Source organism: Zootoca vivipara, chromosome 7 (genome assembly GCF_965207765.1).
Source record: "Zootoca vivipara chromosome 7, rZooViv2.hap1.1, whole genome shotgun sequence".
In the NCBI taxonomy this organism is placed as follows: Eukaryota; Metazoa; Chordata; class Lepidosauria; order Squamata; family Lacertidae; genus Zootoca; species Zootoca vivipara.
This window is the reverse complement of record NC_142590.1, coordinates 40465998-40484902: the sequence shown is the minus strand read 5'-3', so window position 1 is coordinate 40484902 and position 18905 is coordinate 40465998. Positions and strand designations below refer to the sequence as shown.

The window sequence follows — 18905 nt, the reverse complement described above, 5'->3', positions numbered from 1 at the left end:
TGCTTCAGAGCCAATATCATTCAGAGTTGAAACCCTAAACCTGGCTTTTGCCTTTGCCCTCTAGCACCAAGGAAAGAAGAGGTCCTACTCTCCCTCACCTGGCAGAGGGCAGTACTAATGGCCCATCCAGCTAGCTCTGCAGAGCTGCCTTGGCTCGTTAGCATAGCTAAATCCAGAGGGTGTCCGTGTTTGGCAAAGTTTAATCAAACTTTCATTAATTCTGACTTTTACTAAATCCAGGAATTATGGGGAGGATCTGGCACTGCGCAATTTAGGGAAATCTGCTCCCTGCCAACCTACAACAATATTAACAAAGCTAGAGAATAATTTCTGGTGTCTCACAAAAAAACCCATTGTTACAAACTAGTGGTGTTGTTTTTTTAAAAATAGTTAATACAAAACCATTGTTGCCTCTTGGTTTTATGCTCGCCATTGCCAGTCTGAATATGCACCCCACCTAATAACACAGTGGGAGAAACAACACTTGTCAACGCAATGGGGAAGTAGCCAACATATTATCTTAACGCTGTCATCTCCAACATATTTATCCGGCAGCAATTCTTTGGGATTTCTCAGGAAGTATACATACAAAGGATCGGGCACCCTACAATTGCCCTGAATTAAAACGACGGTCTTAACGGAGAAAGGTTGCCAGCAGCTGCTTCTTATTTGAGGGGATGCAACGTTACCCCTTCCAGACAAAAGTGCTACAGCTGTGCCGGGTGGGGTGGGGGGCTCCTTTTAGAATGAAACACGTAATCTGACGGGACCTTAATACGGGAAGCATGTCGGGACAAAACGCCTCCTTTGGCGAAGGGGAAAAGCCGATGGTTTCACACCGCCGCAGATCCTGAAGGTGCTTGTTTCTCCCTTTGGCTCGGAGGGGAAGGTGGGGGCCAGGCGTGCAGTGAGAGAAGCCGGGCCTGTAGACATCAGGGCGGGAGGAGGGAGGCGGGAGGAGGAGCTCCCGAGCGAGAGAGGCCTGCCTGACAAAAGCTCAGTGCGCAGAAGGCTGGTGACCAGGAAGAAGAACCGCGCTTGGGGCTGAGGGAGGAGACGGGCTCTGTGTATATACCTGGACGCCGCCGCTTCCCCTGCCCGTTCCCCCCGCCGGAGGGCTAAGCAAGCCCTTGCCAAGGCCCTAATGGCGGCCGAGGGCTGAGACCTCTCTCCCTTCCCTTCCCAACCCCAACCCCGCTGCCATTTCTCCGCCGGAGTGCGGCGAGGAAGAGGGGGAGGCGGGCGGGCGGGGAGGCAGCGGGTCCCTGGGGCGAGCCGACTCGGGGTTAAGCTGCTTAGGCAGGCTGGCATGAGCTTCCTGAGCTGGGCTCCTGCTGCTGCTATTGCTGCTGAGGGGAGGCCGGAGGAAAGCCGTCGACCGGAGCTGCCATTGTGTCTCTGAGGGGGAAGAGGAGAGCCCCCACTTCCCTTTGGGGAAGATGGGGAATTGCCTGAAATCCCCCACCTCGGATGACATCTCCCTGCTGCACGAGTCCCAGTCGGACAGGGCCAGCTATGGGGATGGGACTGAGCCGGATCAGGAGCCTCCGCCGCCATATCAGGTACCTTGTGTTGGGGGTGAGAAGAAGGGCAGGGGGGGGGGGGACACAGAACAAATTGAGAGAAGGTCGGGGTTGTCGTGAGAACGGCTGTGCGTGTCAGACGGGCAAACCCGGGGCTGGGGTTGAGGGAGGGGGAGGAATTTAAAAGGTGGACAGGAAGGCTACCAAAACAAAACAAAACACGAAAACACAGGACAACATGGTGGGGAGAGGCTTCATTTATTGATATTTGTGTGGATGTACACAGTTTTGTTGGGGGTGGTGTTTTGTTTTTTAAATGGAAATCCCTCATATTTGTGTCATTTATGCAACGGCTAGGAATCGATGTTAACCAAAATACTTGTACCTCATGAGTTGAATGTCAGAAATTGGGGGCCTTCCTTCTGCCCCCACCTTACCCACCCCCAGTGCTTATTCTACTCCTGAGGTTTTAAATTTGACAACTGCCCAGACCTCTCTCGAAGCTGAACCTCTTGCTTTCAGCCTGATGGGGGAGACTTTCTTTGTTTCTTCTTCTGTGCCTCTCTTGTCTGATTTTCAGCGTTAAAATGCTACTGTGTTTGTCTTATGCCGATCTCCCTTTTTAAAAGGCAGATATATAGAAAACAGCTTTCAGAAGTGAGCTTGGAACACTGTACTGGGAAAAATATATAAATAACAGCAACAAAAATAAAACAGAACTACATCTTGGGTTGAATAAAACCGATTGTAACCATTTCTACTTGGAAGCAAGCTCCAAATTTCAGTGGGGATTACCTCTGTGTGTAAGCATGTTTCACACCTAATTGATGACACTGTTTTTATGGACCTGATAATTTAATTATGACATTTTAAAATGATTATTTCAGATATAGTCTCTTAATTTTGGCCACAGAACAGGGGTTCTAGTTTTTCAGCTTGTGCAGCTTCCTTTGTTTCTTCATGCGGTGACATCACTGTCTGGTGTTGTTCTTGTCTCATTACCTTGTTAAGGCGAAGACAGTGTATTTTTTGTCTCAGTTTCTTTATTCTGTCTTTCATTATACGCAAAAGCAGTAACTCCAATCATTAATTTTGAACTTTCTTATGGCAATACAGTAGATCCTATTTCTCCCAAGTGTGATTGACAGCAGGCCAGAGCAATGACATTTTCCTCCTGGGTGTTTCTCTTATTCTCTTTCCCTTGTGTCCTCTCTGGTATGAATTTGCAAGTTTTAAAATTGGAATTATTAGCTTTTTATTGTTTTTCATGAATAGTTTTGCTGATGTCAAAATATATGAAGAAGAAATTTTAATCTGTATTTGTGTTCATTTTATAACCAGAAAAACACACTTGTTTTTGTTTTGCGGAAACAATAAATTATTTTTTTCTCATTGATTTACATCTAACAGTTTATTAATCTAGATTTATTCCTTGGTATTAGAACAGCTGTAAACAGAATGAAGTATTTTATGAAGATATAAGGCTTAGATTCTAAGCAATTATATTTCCATATTTTATTTAAGATAAAATAAGTCTTGTCCCCCCCCCAATATCACTTTATTTTTTACAGGATATGAGATGTTTTCTTAGCAAGCACTGAATCTTGAAATGTGATTTGCACCCTCATCTCAAACATAAGCCTGGTGAGTTTAGCACATTAAATCATAGTTAAAAACAAACAATGGTTTAAAGTAAAAAAGCAGGGTGCTGGTGCACACAGCTCAAAAGTTCTCCCTTTGCTTGTCCGCTGCTGCTTTCTGCTGCTGACCCATTGGAAAACAAGACAGTCTGACTTGTTGTGACGTGTGAATCTTGGCTTACTTTACTTCTCGATTATGTGTTTGGGGAAAACAAACCACAAACCCATGTTCAGGCATCACAGCAAGCCAGAGAGTGACTTGTTTCCTGGTGATACAGCAGGAGTGGAGCCATGTTCAAAATTCCCCAGGAATTTATTGCACTTGGCTTTCAGCCACTTGCGACCAAGTGAAGATGCCTGGGCGCAAGGATGGCGCCCGATATCTCCATCATCTGGCAGGCTGGTACACAGCAGTGGGTTTTTTTGCTGCCATGCTATGGCGCAAGTCAGCTGGTTCACACCATAGTGCTTCAGCAAAAGAGCAGTCTCTTCTTCTGCAAGCTAGTTGATTTATGCAGTTGCATAGCAGCAGAAGACTGCATCTTTTGTAGAGCATTATGTACCATTCTACATTTTTCCATCTATGTGAGGCAGGGCTGGGGTCCTGCTGCAAGCAGCTGTGCTGAGCCCGGCTTGGAGGCCAGCTGCTCACCTGCCCACTTGCCCCATCGGCTGATCACTGTGGCAGGGCTGCACCGGTCCCTGCTGCTCTCACACCTGCTTGCGCAGCCTGCCTTCACTTGGGAAAGCCAAGACTTGGAGCTGTTCGAGCTGATGGAGGAGGTCCTGCAAAACTTCAACTCCTGATGACAGGAGCAGTGAACAACGCTATGGTTAATTGTTGTGGCTTGTCTTCACTTAACCCCCACCCCACTGCCCTGCTCAGTTGTGAAGAATATTCATACGTTAAGAATGGTCTGAGTGACCATTAAGAAAAAGGGACAGGAATAGGCCAATATATATGTGGATCAAGTGACTTTTCTTCAAGTTCTCAAAGTTCTTAGCCTAGTTCAAGGTTGTCATCTGCACTAGCCAGATGTTTAACTGATAATCAACCACAGTCAGTTCATCATTTGAAAAATAAGACTTTAGAGCCATCTTGCCCCAAAATGGCAACTAGAGATTCCATTTTGGCAACTGTAACCTTGTGAAGCCCTGCCTCACATAGATGGAAAAATGTAGAATGGTACATAATGCTCTACAATCTTGATTAAAGATGCCATTTGGCCCCTAGCTTATATATCTGTGTTTCAAACATTGGAGTGGAACAATAATTTTTTACATATTGCACATTCACATTAAACCATATTTTGTTAAAACTATGATTTTAATGTGACATGTAGACCAGGCCATTTGAACTCCCATTGAGTTCAGTGAGATACATTTCCAACTGAAGTATGCATGTGTATGATTGCAGCCTTGGTATTTTGGAAAGATGCTGCTCCTAAAAACACTAGCAGTCATCCAGTGAAGCTATATTTGCATGTACAAGAGGTTGTTCATTTGGCGTTTTTCATTTTTTCCTTGGGTGCATGCATGTATGTGGCATGCGCACTAATCAGGATCACATTCCAACTATCATGTTGCAAGGACTTACTTCCATGTATTTAATATCAGGATGTAAAAGTCATTCAAAATATTCAAATAATTCATAGTTAACAAAATTACAGGAAGTATTTAATTTATATCGGTCACCTACAGGTGTTTTTAGATGATAATTATAGGTTGGCTCTGATGGATTGTTTGAATGATTCAAAAGAAGAGAATGCAGGGATGTTATAGAAGGATACCAATATCTTGTGCGTAACTTTGCACACTTTTGGGGAATAGATGGCACTGAAAACAGTTAAACTTTTTCTTTCTGAGTATTGCTATGTAAGACTGCTTTCCCTATGCACAGTTACTTGGGTGTACTTTATATTCCATTGAACTCAGTAGGTTATCTCAATAAACATGAATAGGATAGGCTCTGCACAGCTGCAATTATGTGCACACTTATTTTGGATTTTGTCTAATTCAAGTCAGTGAAACTTACTTTTAGGTAAAGATGCGTAAGTTAGAAAGCTGCAGTCTTAACACACTTACTAAAGAGTAAATATGATTGAATTCAGTGGATAGTTCCGAGTGAACATTCTTAAGCTGCAATTCTGTATCCACTTATCTCTACTACCCCCCCTATCCCCCATATACCCCAATTATACCCTGAATATATAGGTTATAAACTCTCACACTAATGGAACAGAAGACGGTGAGGCAGGAAAGAATGTATTCTGTTATACTGTATACCACATTTAGCAACTGATGGCACAAAACTTCATTTAGATATATTTGTATGCTACTATTTTATTTTGCCCATGTTTCCCATTATATTTCCCCCCCCCTAATTTGTAGTAATAATTGGCGAGTATATATTTCCTTAGTGGCAAACTTCTGTGTATATACAAAGGATATTTGTATATAACACTGGTGAATAAAGGAATACAGTAATTTACTTCAGTTTCATGACAACAATGTCTTACCTTTTCATTTGTCTATAGGAAACAGTTTCCAACCAGTGCTTTTCTAAGCTAATTCTAAATTATCTTTTTTTAAAAAAAAAAAACCTATTCTGATTGTCTCTTGACCTTTTTCCTTTGAGGTTTGTGTGCATGCTTGTGTATTCACATGCACCACTTTGGCTTTCCCGCTTATTCACATTTATTTGGAAGTGATTAAAATTTTCAAGTAAATGTGCTTAGAAAGAGTAATGTTCCCAAAGAAATGGTTTATGGTTCCTTTAAGTGCTAAGCAATTGTAAAGGAAATCATGTTTCTTAGCCTGATACAGATGGCTGCTTAACTATTGCCTTGTGAGCCCTGTATGAATGGAAAGATGAGGAAAAAACAACCTAGAAATAGTTTTTGATTAGTTTCAGGTGTAACAGTAAAGCTACATAAATACTTGGGATGCTAAGGATTTTGAAGGAATTGGAAAAAGAACTCCTCCCATCATACTCAATGTAGGGATGAAGTATGATGACACGAGCTAGCTTGTATAGCGTGATTCCAAACTAAAAGATCTCCTGTGACAATACTATAATTATATTTTGTCATGTCAGGTTCCTACTGAGTCATTGGAGATGATATGGGTATTGGGAAAAGCTTAGAGTGAGAAATATAAGGCTGGACGCTGAGTTGCTCTGCTTAAATCAAAGAAGTGTGCCTGACCTGCAAGGTCATATAATTATCATCATCATTCATTATTCGACTGTCACACAACAAAACAAGGTCATATAATATCAGGCTTTGTAATGACCTGCTGTTGTCAGGCCAGTTGGCGTTCAGGAACCCATCTGGCTAGTTTCTTGCTGTTCCCCCTGTTGGCCAGAGTTAGAGCTACATCACACTTTTTGTGGTGTCCCAGTTACACCTGTGCCTGGAAGCCACAAGTATTGCTAGTGTACTTGTGCTGTGCTGCGTGAAATAGCTTTTTGTTGTGGCACAGATGGTGATTCCATTGCTAGAACTAAGCTTGAAAACTATTAGAGCAATGGAGAAATGTGCTGTGTTGCAGACACTTTAATTTTGGCAGATACCTGTATATGAAAGTTGAATTCATATTGCTAGTTTCAACTTGAATATTTAAATACTTTTTCTTTGAGTGTGTGTGTGTGTGTGTGTGTGTTTATTACAACTATATTGTGAATACCTGAAATAGTGTTGCTTTATCAAAATAGACTTTGAGGTTGCATTTGACATAATTGATCTGCTGGATCTGGTTCATCTGATACTTTAACACTGGCTCTTAAACATAAGGAGCTTTTAATTAAATAGGCTATAATAACTGAAAACCAGAGTCACCAGTGCATATTTCATTATGAAGTGGATAACATAGCTCAATCCTGTGCATGTTTCATCCAGAAGTATGTCCTAATTAGTACATTAAGCTAACTCGGTGTCCATGAGCATAAGGCTGCAGCCTAAAAAACTGCCATCAACTCCTAGAAAAGCATTGCATTCCTAAATAAAGGCATACCGTATATGCAGAACAATACTATACATGTTCATTCAGAAGGAAGCCTATTGAGTTAAAGGGGTTTACTGCCAGGAAAATGGGCATGTGATTGCACCCATGTTGATGTTTGTTACGGCATTTCCAGCTGCAAACAATCTCAAGGCTCTATTGATTTATACAAGTTCTAGAGAAATCAGGTCATGATTTTAAATATTTTTTGTGAGTCTGTAATTTCTTTCCTGTTCTTGTTAGAATATCTTTATGTATTATTCACTTTGTCATAACTAGGCTGTAGCCACCAGTACAGGCTGACTTTAACAGCAAAAACATTCTCCCAAAACATAGAATGCCAACACTGATCCATATTCAGGTTGGACTTGCAAACTTCATTTATTACTTATATCATTTATATACTTATATCATTTCCTTTGAGGTTTTTATACATACACAAAGCACTAACTTTGATCCAGCACAATGTCCTGTTCCTAGGTTGGTAGTAGGGGTGAGTGGGACAGCAGAGGGACACTCAAATTTTCATCCTCTAACAACTATTGTACAAAAGCCATGAGGTAAAATACATTGGAAGAACTAAATAGAACAATCTACAAAGAGGAAAGGTTTCCAGAATGGGGTATCCTGGCAGGTGTTCCTATTTATTTGAAAGACTTACATGAGAGGTCATTCCTTTGAGTGATATAGTAAAACTGCATTCTCCTAATGTGGCAATATGGTGCTGCCGTAACAGAGAAATAGTGCAGTTTGTCTTTCGTCACCAATGATGTCACAGGCACCATCCAGTACAATGGTACCTTGGGTTACAAACACTTCGGGTTACAAACACTTCGGGTTACAGACTCCGCTAACCCGGAAGTAGTACTCGGGTTAAGAACTTTACCTCAGGATGAGGTAATTGTGTGGTGGTGGTGCAGCGGCAGCAGGAGGCCCCATTAGCTAAAGTGGTACCTCGGGTTAAGAACAGTTTCAGGTTAAGAACTGACCTCTGGAACGAATTAAGTATGTAACCAGAGGTACCACTGTAAGTCACTCTTCACACTTGTACAACTATCACTTCTTATTGTAATAGACATTCTAGGAACAATAATGTTTGTTCTTGGAAGCACATTGTTCTAACCAAGTACTGTAACATGATACAATTTTATCAAGTGGTGCTGTGGATGGTGTAAGAGCTTTAGCTTTAACCCTTAGCTTTAACCCTTTCCGCACTACAACACACACACACCCTCCCCTTCCCTTTGAAGGGTGTACATCACTTTGGCTATAATCCTTTGGTTATAAACCCCATTGAACTCGGTGAACTTGCATCTGTGTAGTTGTTAGTAGGTGAGGTGAGCTACATATAATAAGGCCCATTCAGGGTGATCGTTTCATGAAATTCCTTTTGATCATACTAAATTTATGAATTTTGAGTAGAAGAACAACTGTCATTTAGAAACTAGTTTATTTTATGTTTGGCAGACATTCAAGCTTTTGTTGTTTCCAGCTCCACTTTTAGCGCTCAACTTTCTGAGGTTTGAAGCTTTCTGATGTCATAAAAGTTCAATTTCTGCAGCTGTTCCAGCTCAATAACTTCATGGCTTAGTAATGGAAAAAGTCACATTCCAGTGAACTTGATTGGACCCAGCATTTATATACATAAAGTTCTCCCTCTCTTGCCAACTGAAAAGAGCATCCCTAAGGGTCCGGGCCTATTCTTGGAGGTTAGAGAGCCTTATGTAAAACTGCCCTTACCCATTCATAATGTTCAGAGAATTGTAGTCATGAAATATACCTGTTTAATGCCAGATGTGTGTGTGTGTGTGTGTGAGACTGTATGGTAGATTTCAACAGGAAAATTTTAAAAATAAAGATGAAATAGTGGAAACGTATTAGCCACCTTTGTCTTTATATAGGGTTTACTTTTTTAGTGTATTTATGCAATGTTGGGGCATCTCACTTGGATGCTACAAAGTAGGTTAATGGGAGAAATTAAGCCAATCAGTTATGTTAAAGTATGCTGCTGCTGCTTTTTAGGGAAAAAAGCCCCTCCCATTATTTTTCAAGGGAGACTTTCAAAATCCTCATTCAGTGTTGTTCTCTTGTTAATTATATGTTCTTTGCTCATGCTCTATTTGCACTGAAGATCTATAGCAGTTCTTCAGGAGTAGTTCATTTTTTTCTAAATATTTATATCATTTTTTCCTTCAAAATTTTAGGGCTCTAGCTATCTGGAAGTCACTGGACCCAGGTGGTGATGTGGGTTAAACCACTGAGCCTAGGGCTTGCTGATCAGAAGGTCGGCGGTTCAAATCCCTGTGACGGGGTGAGCTCCCGTTGCTTGGTCCCAGCTCCTGCCAACCTAGCAGTTCGAAAGCACGTCAAAATGCAAGTAGATAAATAGGAACCGCTACAGCGGGAAGGTAAACGGTGTTTCCATGTGCTGCTCTGGTTTGCCAGAAGCGGCTTTGTCATGCTGGCCACATGACCTGGAAGCTATACGCCGGCTCCCTCGGCCAATAATGCGAGATGAGCGCGCAACCCCAGAGTCGGTCACGACTGGACCTAATGGTCAGGGGTCCCTTTACCTTTACCTTTTTAGCTATCTGGAAGTCACTGGACTACAATTACCATCATCCCTGGCCATTGGCCACAGTGGCTGGGGCTGATGGGAATTGTAGTTCAGCAATATCTGGAGGGCCAACAGCTCCCAACCGCTGCAGTAATCCCACCAAGAGGTTACCAGGAGAAAGTGCCATTATTTCTTGTATCCTGAATAGCAATAGATGTGAGTGAATATGAGTGAATAACCATTTAACAAGCTGGATTTTTGTCTGTATTCTCTTTTATCACCCTGCCAGCTGGTGAGGAGAATCTTGCCACTCCTCTGCTTTCCTAGATTTCTGATTGGGTTCAGAGGTATGACAAGATTCCTCTCACTACTCCGCAGGACAAAACAAATGACAATACAACAGCTGGACAGCTAAGTTGGTTAGAGCATGGTGCTGATAACGCCAAGGTTTCAGGTTCGATCCCTGTAAGGGATAGCTGCATATTGCAGGGAGTTGGACTAGAATCACTAGATGATCCTCAGGGTCCCTTTCAACTTACGATTCTATGACCAGCTTATAAAGTGGTTACATGCACACCTCGGTAAATTATCACTTGTCTAATGGTTGTCTTTATTCACTCTCTGTATGAGATAGAAGTGGGCAAGCTATTTCTGGCTTCTTCATAGGAAGATGGGTTTTCATTTCCTTCAGGGTTCCACTCCTCGCTTAGCTGCAAGTCAGCTCTTTTGACTGTTCCCACCCTTTCAGTACGTGGTATAACATTGGCAGTAAATATAAGCTTTCCAGTAACCATGTACTGGAAAAGGACATTACTTTTGGACTATGATCCTGAAAGGTAAAAATACTAATATTTGAAATTTTATTTATTTATAATATTTATATACTCACCAATAATTAAGCGTCTCTGGGCAGTTTACAGTAAGTGTGTCATCAGGTCTCCATACGTTGGTGAAAGATTATTTAGAGGGTGTTTGCATCTGTTTTGATGTATGTAAGTGGGTGATAAACTCACGAGACATCGATGGTTACAATAACGTCATTCATGTCTGTCATGGGACTCGGCTGTGTTTCCTTCTCTTCTCAAAACTGTCATTTATTACAGTAGATTTGTTTCCAAAGCAACAGACTTTGGTAAATAGTGGAGTGCTGGAAATGGTTGGGCTTGGGTGGGGGAGTGGGAGCTGCTCTGCTTTGTTTTCAAAATGCTTAAGTCACATTGTACTTTTTTCGATGCTCAGTTTTGCTATATCACTTATAAAACTTGTGTTCGCTTTCACAGCAAATGATTTGTACTGATTAAAAATGTAATTCTATTCTAGGGAAAATACAGCAGAAAATGCTTAATTCCGAGTCTCTAGCTACGGAGAGGACATTCCAACTGTATTTGTGCATGGAAGACAGAATGCAGTGACCTCCATGCATGCAGAGAGACATGCCATGTGCCAGGTTTGCACACTGCCTGTATCTGCATTCAGTCCATGAGGACTCTTTGAGCATAAAAACTATGTCATATGATTGCCATAAGAGTATTATTCTAAAAATGAGCTAAACCAAATGCCTTACAAACCTAATTTGGTTTGTGGGCTCTTCAGTTTTAATTGTCTGTGTCATCACTTACATTCAGAGGTGCTCAAGTGCTTCAAGAAACTTACTTAGTGTCATGCCTGTTTATCAGTGTCAGCAGAGCTCAAGGACTAAGAAAACTATAGAGTTTAGAACAGTAGTTGTTTTTTAAAGAGAATTTAGCATCCTGGTCCTTATCTCCAACATGTTTAATTTATTTTATGAATTTATATGCTGCCCTTCAATTTGAAAACAGTTCCAGTATTCATTTTCTTTAATAGGGTGATGGCCTGCTTTAAAGCTCTGGTGTCCCAACATACCCGTGGTAAAATGAGGGGAAAACAAAGGTTATTAGTGATTTTATTTTATTTTGTATGGCTGTTCCAGCTAGAGTTTATTAATCCACTTTGATGCTGAATTGCTGTAAAAAACTAATCTACTCAGCTATTCTATTGTAATCTCTAATATTGGGACAATGAATTTACAGCAGAAGTGATACACTGTTGTTTGACTGAACTTCAAACATCTCATTATGTTTCAACAAGATGTATTGGCTGAACTCCAGCTTTGGTAGCACAATTGTATTCTGGCTACATTCTCCTTGTAGTTTAATACAGAACAGCTATTCTCAGTCACTCCTCTATTTAAGCTAAGATATCTAAAATGACAAGCTGCCAAATTGCAGGCTTGATGCTGTGCCAAAATGCCTGCAACAAGATAGTTGACTAAGACTATAGTCACTAAACTACATCTTCCAGAGTCATGTTGGAACTAATAGTACCAACTATGGGATAAGTGGAACCACAATTCAAACAGTTGTGCCATCAGGGAACGATTTTAGGGAAGACGTCCAGGGCCTCACTCAGATAAACGAACAGGAATCACCCCATCCTTTCCGCAGGGCTGGCTTACCACATTTTGAAGTAATACGCAGTGCCTGCTAAATGGGGGGGCTGTAGTTGACAATAGTCAATGTTGAACACCTTATGGTATGATGAGTTGTTTTGCTGCTTATTAGTGTATGTTACCCTGTGCTCCTAAGGAAGAAAGGACAGGGTAAAAATCTTATAATTAACACACAAATTTGTATAAGATGAACTAGTTTTTGGTTTGGAGTGTAACAGCCCCATTATACTCGTTCTCTAGCAGCCATAACATAACAGCATTGTTTAAAATATACTATATAGCTCTCATTGCCAAGATATAGAGCTCTTTTTGTACACACTAGGACATTGGCTAGTCTTAATAAGTATTCCCAAGCCAACAAGTCCCTATATGTATACTGTACAAAGAAATTTAAACAGCACCAAGTACTCTGTAGTGCAGGATGATATGTTATTTAGAAAAACATGAGCAAAAGTTACACCTTTGTGAGCAAAACTTCCCCTTGCATTTCTTTGATGAGTTGGTGCAAACATAGAACAATAAATAATAATACATTTTTATTTATACCCTGCCCTTCCCAGTTTAAAAACCAGGCTCAGGGTGTCTAACAGCAAATATAAAACATTGATTAAAATGCAACCTAGAAATGGCATACAACAGCATAAAATACAGCATCAATATCAATAAAATTCAAAAATTCAGGGATCATTTCGGGGGGGACGGGACAAAACCGTCAGTAGACATCAAATGATCACCAGGGCTTACTGGCCAAGTTGGTCCTACTAGGGCCAGCAAGGAGACCAGGGAAGAATTTAAATGTGGGGTCCCAGAAAGGGTTAGAAGAAAGGGAAGGGGGAATAGAGAATAGAGGATCAGGCTAATTCTAATTGAAGTCCAGGCAGAATAGCTCTGTCTTACACGCCCTGCGGAAGGAGATCAAGTCCTGCAGGGCCCTAGTCTTGTGGGACAACCATGGAGGGAAGGGCAGCATTTCACACTCGGAAGAGATGGATTGTGAATGTTCCTAAGGCTGATTCTTAATATGCAAGCTATGGTTGTAGGGAAGCAGCACCACATCTGTGCTAGGCTGAGTAGCCAGCATAGCAATATTGGTATATTGTTTTATTTCTGGGTATTAATGATTATGAGGTTTTTAGTAATTGTCTGTAATGCAATTTCATATTGCATTGTGGTGGTCTATTTAAATTGTGCCCAATACTTTGTCTTGAAACTGGCATAACACTTTGCATCTTCTGCCTCCAAGCTGGTGTCACATAGGACTTTCTTTCATGTTTTATTGCAGGCATGAGATGACTTGCTCAAGTTACTTCCATATTTTAATTAGTACAAGTCACTGATTCGTGAACTCTAACACTGGAATACTTTTGAGACTCTTTGAATCTATATATGTGTATATACAAGTCACTGAACTGACATTTGACAGTCATCCCATAAGTGAAAAATAATACAGGAAGTAACTCTTTGTGGTTTTTGTTTTTTTAAAAAACAGAATAAGAGTGCTTATTTTTATTATTCATTTCATCACATTTCTTTATAAGTTTCAAAATAAAACAATACAAAGGAGGCCATGTACAGTATACACATTTAACACAGCAAAGCTAACAAAAAATATATACCTTAAACATTGCAAAAGAGAACATTACTAAAAGAAGTCAAATAAACTGCACATTTGAAACAGCATAGTTGGCAAGAGAATATAATATTATCTTAAACATAGAACATATATTTCTGCTCTTACTGCCAATAGTCGCTCAGGCTTGATGACCTCGGTCTCCACTAATACAGCCAGTATCGTCTCTCCAGCATCTTCAGCCTTTGTAAGTGCAGTCAGTCAGGACCCTGTTTTCCCAGGCCAGGTGGGAAAAGGCCCATAAAGGAGATCTTCCAGGACTCACAGCCAAGATTTAATGACATTACTGCAGTTAATAAACGAAAATCACAAGTCTGTGGTTCATAGGTATGGTGGTATTGTGTGTGTTGATCTGTGGTCTAACACATGGATGATTCTGCAGTGTTGTGGAGGTTGGTTTTGTTTGGTATTTAGTTTTTATTTCCTTCTGCCCTCATGACTGTAAGAGAAATGATAAGATTATTCTGCAGGGCTGCGTTGGTGGCTGATTTCTGAGATGCCTGCATTTTTCTAACTGATCTATGGGAAGCATTACATAATACCCCGAGGATCTAACCAGGAACACCCAGCATTAGCTAGATTCTGGACCAGAATGAACAATCAGCCTTTTCAGTTGTTTTATGTTTCCTTTAGATAAAATTCCAGTTAGTGCTTTGGCAATGATATTTTCATAGTGCAGTATTACAGCAGCCTAAAATGAGTAATTCAGGCACTAAGTGGACTAGGAGTCAGGAGAATTGAGTTGTGATTTTAGAACTGCAGTGACTCGCGTGCATCTTGCCCAACAGTTTTGATGATAATGTATTTTTTCTTAAATAAAAACCATCCAAAATTCAGTTTCAATAGCTTCATTTCTATGGTACTTTTTCTAAAATCTGGTTAAATGCATTTAAATGCACTGCGAAGGATGTCAGGCATGTAAAATTTGAAATCCTCCAACTATGGCTGCATTTATGTTGTTCCTCAGATGTTACAACTAGAGAGATACTGGCTAGCATTAAAATATTCTCATGATAATTTTGGTTTACTTGTTAGGAAAAGTAGTGATCATAATTTGATCTCAGCTGTGCTAAACACTATCAAAATATAGGAGTGTTAATATAAAAAGCACCTTCTTTAACCAATCTACAGCAAACTAAAAATCTAGCATGCATGATATTAAAGGAATATTGTGTGTATAAATAAACCTTTCTCAGATTTAGCAATATAACATATTTGTATTTTGGGGGGAAATGGTTTTGTTATTTTTTTTGCTAGTTTGCAATTAAGTCTTACTTTCTGAACTCAAAACAGTTGGCTTTCAAACCAGTGGGAGATCAGAGGCTGAGGCTTTCAAACCAGTGGGAGATCAGAGGCTGAGGCTGCCATTTTGTCATCAGTACTTGTGTTTGATAAAAACCTAAAGTTTGGAGTGAAATGCTCTATTTATTTAGAACGTGAAAAAAGTCCTAATCCACCCAGTTTACAGTATGTTGGTATGCTAATACAGCTAGATACTTAATCCTTTGCATACAGCATGCTGCTTTGGCTTATAAATGCACAAAACAATGCCCATACATTGACCTGATATTCCTTACAACAGCAGTGAAAGGTAGACTGGTCTTATATTTGAACCATGAATTTCACAGTTCATGTTATTAACCATAGTATTACACTTCATTTCCTAGCAGCTAAGAAAATATTTTCTTGAACCTAGGCAATCTGTGTTTTTAGAGTTGGCATCTCTCTGTCTTGGCAGACAATGGAAGAATGTCCCTTTGGCTGTAGACACGTTTTGTTGCAGCTGGGACAGATGAAGGTGTCTGGTTGTGCTGATGCAGGTGTGCAATGGCTTTTCTTTCTGCGCTCAGTGGCGGAGAGCAGGCGCGCTGCCCCCAGGGACGTGGCGTGCGTTCTGGGGATGGCCGTGTGTTTGGGGGGGGCGGGGCACCCAGCGATGGCGCCCCTGGGATCGCGCTGCCTGGGGTGGCGCGCCCCTATCTTCCTACGCTACTGTCTGCGCTCCTCTCAGCAGTTATTCCTCCTCTGGTCACTGCTGTGGATACAGAACCTGACTATCTGTCCCCAGGCACAGCTTTTTTAAAAATAAAATAAAATACCAGTGACCAGTTTTTGGAAGTTTTTTAAAAGTATTATCAACCACCTGAGTGAATATATTTCTTTCTTGCATGTGTCCTTAGTGCAAATATATATTCTGTATTATAAGTGGTTGAGCTCTGAATGAGATCACTCTTGGACTTGTGCCCTGGAAACGGAAAATGCACAGTCACAGCAGGGATAAGCTTTGGGTTAGCACAAAAAGGAATATAGTACATGCTTTCCATATCTGATACATTAGTGTAAACACATTTTATTCAACATACAAAGTGCTTTTTGGTTGCTGTTCAGCTGTTGCAACAAGCAAAACAAAAAATGTAAGCTGTATGGTAAAATTGGAGTGTCTACTTCCCTCATCTGTGAGGGAAATTGTTATTGCAACTTGAGAGAAACATTTTACATCTTTGGATTAGGGGCTAAACTACGGTAGGGCTCCAGCACCTTGGTTGTGTAGAAGATGGAATTTCAGCAGGAGTAGCTTGCATGACTGCTGCTAAAGGTGCAGAAACCTTGCCCTCTTTTACATCTGGATACTCCACTTTGGAGCCTTATCAATTAACAAGGTAATTGCTTTAATCAAGCAAGATGTGGGGGGGGGGGGTTGTATGTACTTTACTCTGTTTCTAGCGAGCTAGAATGAACTCAATCTGCAATTTTTTTAGGGTAAATGGGGTCCTTTTGTGTAGCCCCATGCACACCATTAATTTGTCTTATTTGGTCATTAATCCTCACAGAATGGATGGTGTCTTAGTTGCTGTTGCAGAGTCCTTCCAAGTAGGGAGCTATGGTTATTGTAACAGTAGAAGTGTCAGCTACAGATCTTGTTGCCGTGGCCAGAGAGAGATGAGAACAAGCCTAAGGCTTGTTCCAGTTTGTGCACATAATGCTAAACAACAGTAGTGTTGCAGCAAAAAAAGCCCCACCAAGATATCTAGCCAATTTTAAAGGGAAGAACTTGGAGGTTTGGTCTTACACACAAAACACTTAAGTAACTTTCACCTCCATCTTGGACAGAAGTTGGGTGATCTGGTTTAAATAAGAAACAGCAGAATAACCCACAGGCACACATATCAGATGGTAACTCCTACAGTGTATATTATAAAATAGATTGTGGCTAGACCCAAGAACAATAAGTGATGGAAATATTTGGACCATACCTGCCAAGTTCCTGCCTCAAAAATAAGGGATTGGACCGGAAGTAGCGCTGCCGCCATTTTGGAACTGGGCGGAGCTTGCTCAGAAGTGACTTTTGATGCTGCTCTGCCATTCCAAAAGGGCCATTGCGCTGCAGCCATTTTGGAACTGGGCAGAGCAGCATCAAGAGTCGCTTCTGAGCATGCTCTGCCCAGTTCCAAAATGGCCACCACGCCAGAAAACGTTTCTGCGCATGTCCAGAGACTCCAGACATGCGCAGAAGGAGCCTCCCCCCGGCCAGTAAGTAAACCGGGGAAAAACAAAAAAATCCGTTTTTTCAGCTGGGAACTGCTGGAAAAATGGGGCTTTCGCAGGGAATACGGGAGACTTGGCAGCTATGATTTGGACTAGGTTGGTGCTGAGAGTGAATTGTGCAGGGATGTTGCCTGTTACCAAGTCAGAATATTTATCTAGTGAGCCAGTGCTGCCTAATCTGACTGCAACTTTCTAGGGTCTCAGGCAAAGATCCTTCTACCAGAATATTTCAGTTGGATATGAGATTGATCCTGGGAGGTTCTGCTTCCAAGGTATGTGCTCTATCATTTAAGCTATGTCCTCTCTCCAAATGTGATCCCTCACACATGGTTCCCTATTTATGCAGATAGACATTAATCTGCCAGAAATGCCCATCTGTTGATTAAGGTTAAATGAGTATGAGACATATGGCCAACCAGCATGGAGATGCTCAGTCTGTAAAAATTCTAGGGATGGTATATATGCTTCTCAAACAGAAACAATGTTCACATTAAAGTGAATTTGTAGGAAACACAAATGGCAACATTTCTAAACTATCAACTGTTGTGGGTACATACTGTACATAGATTGTTGTTTGTTGTTGTTTAGTCGTGTCCGACTCTTCGTGACCACATGGACCATAGCACGCCAGGCACTCCTGCCTTCCACTGCCTCCCGCAGTTTGGTCAAACTCATGTTCGTAGCTTCGAGAACATGAGCTTCCCTGACTGCAATCTCCAAAAGCAAGGAATTCCTGCTAACTCTGTTCTGAAGGGATGTAAGGGATTTGTTCATTTCATTGATTCTTTACTTTAAATTTGTGTGGTGTGCATATATTGATTTTGTTTGTGTATCCCCAGTATCATCCAAAGAATCTGAAATCATACATAAACTGTTGGTAGTAGAGCAACTTTGCAGAACTGTTGAAATAATGATCAGACTACTTTTAGAACCGAAAAGTACATCAAGCCAGTAAATAAAAAATAAAAAATTGCATACTGTTAATAAGGGGGTGAAATCATGGATCAAATCCAGGCCTTCTTGGAAAGATCCAGGCTTTCTAGAAATCAACTTTCTAGATCCATTTCAAATGGGCTTAGGTCCGGTTTTGGCACAGGAACTGCTTTGATCACCCTGTATGATGACATCTATTGGGAAAGACAGGGAAATGTAGCGATGTTAATTCTCCTTGACCTCTCAGCAGCTTTTGACACCATCAAAGCACAGTTCTTGGGTTTTTCCAAGACGATGTGTTCTAGAGTCACTGAATCAGGTTTGGCTAACTGTGATCCTCCAGATGTCATTAGACTTCAACTCCCATCAGCCCGACCACTGATCAGCAATGATGGGAATTACAGTCCATAGGTTGTTAAAAGGTGGCCACTCTTGTCCCATGTTATGATACTTGGAAGGTAGATTTTATGCTTAGTAAAAGAGTTGTATTTGTATCTGAGGTTTCAGATATAGTTCTGTAAAAGTGAAAGCTGCTGATTAAATCTAAACAGTCAAGGAAGTAACGCCCCTCTGATATACTGCATACAATGTAACTGCAGTGGTT

The 18905-nt window shown here is 41.0% G+C and overlaps 1 protein-coding gene across 1 annotated transcript in view; it reads left to right on the top strand.

The window, feature by feature from the left end:
* The first annotated feature begins 999 nt into the window (after positions 1–999).
* RNF11 (ring finger protein 11) overlaps positions 1000–18905 on the top strand; it is a 34200-nt gene continuing 16294 nt past the window's right edge. The window contains exon 1 of the mRNA XM_035121605.3: positions 1000–1562. Coding sequence (XP_034977496.1) covers positions 1440–1562 — 123 coding nt within the window. The 5' untranslated portion in view covers positions 1000–1439. The remainder of the gene's footprint in view (positions 1563–18905) is intronic.